This window comes from Penaeus vannamei, chromosome 32, assembly GCF_042767895.1.
Source record: "Penaeus vannamei isolate JL-2024 chromosome 32, ASM4276789v1, whole genome shotgun sequence".
Lineage (NCBI taxonomy): Eukaryota > Metazoa > Arthropoda > Malacostraca > Decapoda > Penaeidae > Penaeus > Penaeus vannamei.
Genome location: NC_091580.1, coordinates 5,165,353 through 5,170,352, shown reverse-complemented (window position 1 = coordinate 5,170,352; position 5,000 = coordinate 5,165,353). Strand labels below are relative to the sequence as shown.

At 34.7% G+C, this 5,000-nt stretch overlaps 1 protein-coding gene across 1 annotated transcript in view; it reads right to left on the bottom strand.

Moving 5' to 3' along the window:
• Positions 1–5,000, bottom strand: part of MCTS1 (malignant T-cell-amplified sequence 1 homolog) — a 7,533-nt gene that overhangs the window by 155 nt on the left and 2,378 nt on the right. The window contains exons 2-4 of the mRNA XM_027370593.2: positions 604–756; positions 410–510; positions 1–211 (exon numbers count right to left, since the gene is read on the bottom strand). The exon at positions 1–211 is cut by the window's left edge and continues 155 nt beyond it. Of these exons, the coding sequence (XP_027226394.1) occupies positions 1–211; positions 410–510; positions 604–756 (465 nt within the window). The remainder of the gene's footprint in view (positions 212–409; positions 511–603; positions 757–5,000) is intronic.

Below are 5,000 nucleotides of genomic sequence, written 5' to 3'. Positions count from 1 at the left end.
GTCTTGGCAATGTCTTCAGATGACATTGCCGTGACACCAACACACAGGGCATGCTGCTTCCCCTCTGCCATCACAGCCACTACACAGCTCTTGTCAACCTTGGACATCTTCGCTCCAGGTGATGTCAGACCTGGACACATGATGTTGGCACCACTGAGGATGAACCGGATAGCACCTTTGTCCACTTGCATCCAAGGAAGCATGAAAGGATCTGGAATGATATTGAAAGCTTAAGTAATCACAGTTTCCTCTCACTAACACACCTACAATTCTGACATTCACACTAACTCGCTCCCTCACAAAGAGTCAGTCGGTCAGAAAGTCAAGACAGTCAGTCACACACTCATTCATACACTCACAAATACACACTGATGTTATGAGAATGTTGTAGTTATATGACAGTACTCACATTTATGTAAGAGTTTCAGAGTTGGCATCCATGCTCCTTCTCGCTGTCTGAAGAACAGAAGCTCCCCATCACTCTTCACCAGCAGCTCAATATGCTCATGGCTGTTAAATAAGAAACAAAAAGATATTTCAGTGAGATTTGCAGTTACATAAGGGCATCATATTTTCACGAAAGAAACAAAGGCTAATACTTACCATTTGATAATCTTAAAAGCATCTTTCTTGGGAAGTATCTTATCAACATGTTCTCCAAGGGAGGGGAATGATTCTAATAGCTTCTGACGTATTCCTCTCTGTACTGATGACTTTAGCTGTTGACTGCCTGACACCGACTCCTTCTCGTCAAACCTGGAAACAAAAGATGAATAAAAATCTCTACTAGTCAGAATTCCTTAGAGTACTGCTTTACATTTCTATACCAAACCACTGGTTCTAAACACAGAAAGATACAAATTTTAAATAAGTAGGACCCTCTCATTTTTTTCTGAGTTCAAAAGAGGCTTCCACTTAAATAAACTATATAAACTCAGCTGCAGGCTTACATTATATTCCAAAATGACACCTAGTTATTTTGTTATTTGCAAGTCATTTTTCTTTTGACTCAACCCTCCACTATAAAGCTAGGGCTAAGCTGCTGCAGAGTTCTTTTTACTTTTCTTGTCTCAGGCTTGCCTCTATTAACATCTCATAATGTGGCAAAGATTACATAGCAATCTTTAGGCTCTTTATTTCCAGCTGTCATCATCACTGACCTTTATACTGGCCATTCCATCTTTTATGTAAAATCCAGTTCCTAAATAAAGATAACTGACCAACACTAATGAAAGAATATGGTTTGGTTGGTGTTTTAAAATATTCAAGTTATAGGGTCTTCTCCATCCATAGCAACTGCCCATTTCCTTCCTCTGTATCAGAACAGAACTATAAACATAAAGGCAATATTAAAAATACTTGCTGACATACTAGTGGATATCTGGTTAGGTTACACAGGCCTATTTATTGACTCTGTAGCAGCACAAACCCGCAACCTGCAACTCAGCATACGGGAAAGGCTGGGTCACACCAGGTCCACAGCCATGTCCCTGCTCACTCACCAGCAGGCACTTCTCATGATTTTCTGCCAAGACCTGACTGGCTCACACAGACACCTCAATGGACCACGAGCTCCCCTTGTTCCTGGTTTACTGGCACAGCTTCAAAGTACTTAAGCTTCACAATCCTGGCAGACATCAGCAACTCATGATCCTCTTAGAGCACTTTTAAAAGCAGCATCATCACAAGGACAACCCATACTTTTGTCAACGAGAGGCTTCTCGAGCTCCGCCGTTGATCTCGAACTTCATCTCCAGCACCCAGCCATACCGGTGGGAACTCACTCCCACACAAACACTCCCCAAAGAGATATGACACCAGACATGTGGTAGATGCATACCCATTTGCTACAGCTCCTTGGTGGCTGAGCACTTGTGAAGCCATTTTTGAAAGCACAATTCACAAAACAGAAATACAGTGGACATTACATGTTCCAAGCAGCTATGGGTTAAGACTGGATGACTATTGTACCAGTTAAAAAGCTTTTCTTAAAAATAAGCTTTACAGAATTTTTTCTTTTTTTTTCTTTTACAAAACTTAACAGTCCTAATCAACAACAAAGTCTCCATACTTGTAGATTACACAATGGCCGTGGGAAAAAAAATTGTGATTGCCTCCTTGCAATCACATAACCATAAATTGATCTCATCCAATTAATTGAAAATTTCAGCAATGGTCTATCTGAAAATTGCAGAGGAGATAAGGAAATAATAAATAAATTCACACTACAAAATGAATTGTTAAATAGGCCAAATTCACTGAACATTCCTTCATCCCATATAATTTCCTAATGCAAAGAGCTTACTCATGACTAAAATGGGATGAATTGGTGAGCAATATGAAAAGCAATAAATTTATAGTGTCACAAAACCCTCATTTCCATTGCAAATCTTTTTGTGATTAGATGCATATCTAAATCATGCTCATTTCATTTTTTTGAGGTGATAATGTCAATTCCAGTTACAGCAAATTTCAAATATAAAGTTCAAACTTTAAATTTGAGCATTATGTGTGAATCATATTATATATATTACATAATACCAGAAACCTTCTTATAATCTATGATTTCCACTCCAATATACAATCAGAATTAAGATCATATAAGAAATTTTGATAAGGAATCAGACAAGAAGTCTCTACTTCTTATAATGAGAAATGAGACAGATACGACACAACAGTACTTATATACATAGGGACACAACAGTATTTATATACATAAGTGAGGTTACTCAAGATAGGTTGCTTACACCAACTTGCATGCAGCAAGAGGTTAGTGGCAGAAGACCACACTAGCCTATATGTTCACTTTCACCATTTTACATTAAATAGGTCTTAATACTTTCGCTGGATCAACTAAAGTAAAATATTATATATGTTCAGGATTCCATATAATTGTTCATAGGCCTAAGAATCTGTTGTGATGCCTTTTGGTGGTTTTGTCTTACCATGCTCTTTTGTTTGATTTTCAATCAAAATATTTTAGGTTTTAAAACTCAGACTTCTTTCCTGTTTTTTAATATTATTGATGGTATATGAATAACATTAATTGTTATAACAATTGTAAAGTTTTCAATAAAGATACTTTGCAAATATTAATACATATAATATTCAATGCATTTGCAAATTTAATTTTAACCAAGCTTATAATAACACCAAGTAATACCAACCATAATATTTCCAATTCTAATTCAATGTAGTCTAATTCCTTAAAAAATTATAATGATAATACTCACAACTGAATTAAAATTAGTTTGAAGATGTTACATGGAAAAGATGAGGCAATTAATATCTACTGTAAATTTGTGCTGTTAGCCTTCACTTCTGCAAGTACATTGGCCAAACAGTGTAATTTTGGTACCTTTATGATGTAATAGTCTTTATTTCTATCTTCTTTTGCCTATTGTGAATTACCAGAAGTGGCTGCATTAATAAGGACTTACAGCTTTTTGCTTACAGAAACTATTGATAATAATTTAGATGGAAACAATTGGCTTCACCCAATAATCATAAAAGGTAGCTAGTACAAAATAACTGCATGGATAAGAGAAAACCTTGGCAATAGACAAGAATACAGATATGAAATAATATTCTGTACAAAGTAGTACTTGATCTATGTCAAAAGAAATAAAATGTTCTGGTTTCTGCAACTCAATCAACTCTAAATTGAGGGTCAAAATGAATACTTTTTTTCATTTCTGAAGCAAATTTTTTATGTATTTTAGCATGAAACGTTTCTTGAATCTCTTATAATGCATAAGACCAAACGCCTCCTTTCTTGCTAAAACTAGATATTTATGAACCATAACCTGTTTTTTATTGACAAAAAGTGGGGAGGCATTATACATAACTATTGAAAAAAAACTATGCAAACCTTCACAACTAATTAGCTTTAGTAATATTACTTGGACCCCCACATTTTTATATCAGTATTTTCAATATTCTGCCTTTGACTATGCACAGGACTGTGGACTAAATGCTTTGAATTTCAACGATAAATATGAGGCCACTGCAGCTAAAACTATATTGTATCCTACTCTATTTCTTCCACTCTATAAGATGGGAGTGTCCATTTCCCTCCATCTACCTGTGTTGGTCTCTTTAACTTATACCTAAATGAACAAATAAAAATTCTTGAATTCATCAGTTGCAGTATTCTTAAACCCAGGAATGCATTGGTTATTAGTGTGAGCTGGATTGGTGGGTTTGGTGTTTCTTATACAAAGTATCAGTTGATTGCATGTCCCCTTGTCTTGCATTACCAATAGTACGAAAAAAAAATGAATATTGGAGTAATTCTCTGACAGCTGTATCTTCTCACTGTGGCATGTGGATGAATGTGAACCTCCATTAAAAAGCAAGCTACCTCCAATGCATGGTGTGCCATCAACATTTATAATCTTTGTCATGAAATTGCTTCATCTGTAATCAATAGGTTGATATAGGCCTACAATATATACATGTACCATTTCAGGCTTGTCAGTAGCATCTTGTAAGTAACTTCTACAGAATATTTTGACTCCAATTAACAAAATAATTGAGTAAAATAACACATCATAAAAACAATAAGAAAATACTGACAAAAAAACATTGAAATATCTATTAAATATTTTGATTTAAGTTTTCATTCATAAATATAAATATTGATATCTTCATTTTAATACACTTCATGTTATTTATAACATGAATAAGGCCTTAATCAAAGAACAAGTTACAGATGATAGTTTAAATTGACAAAAAATTGAGACACCCTTTAGTTAATTTTTTGACAATATATCACTCCAGAAGTCTACAAACTCCTTTGTTGCTAGAGAATATAATTGTTGTTTTAAAGACCTACCACAATATATGAAAGAAATTTGTTGGTCTTTGTTAGCCATTATAATGCCTTTCTGGATGCATTAGTGATTTTTCTCCAACATTCTTAATGAAAAACTGAAAAAATATTTGCTTCAAAAGAGTAGAAAGGTTTTCCAACATGAAAGAAAGGTTTTCCAACATGA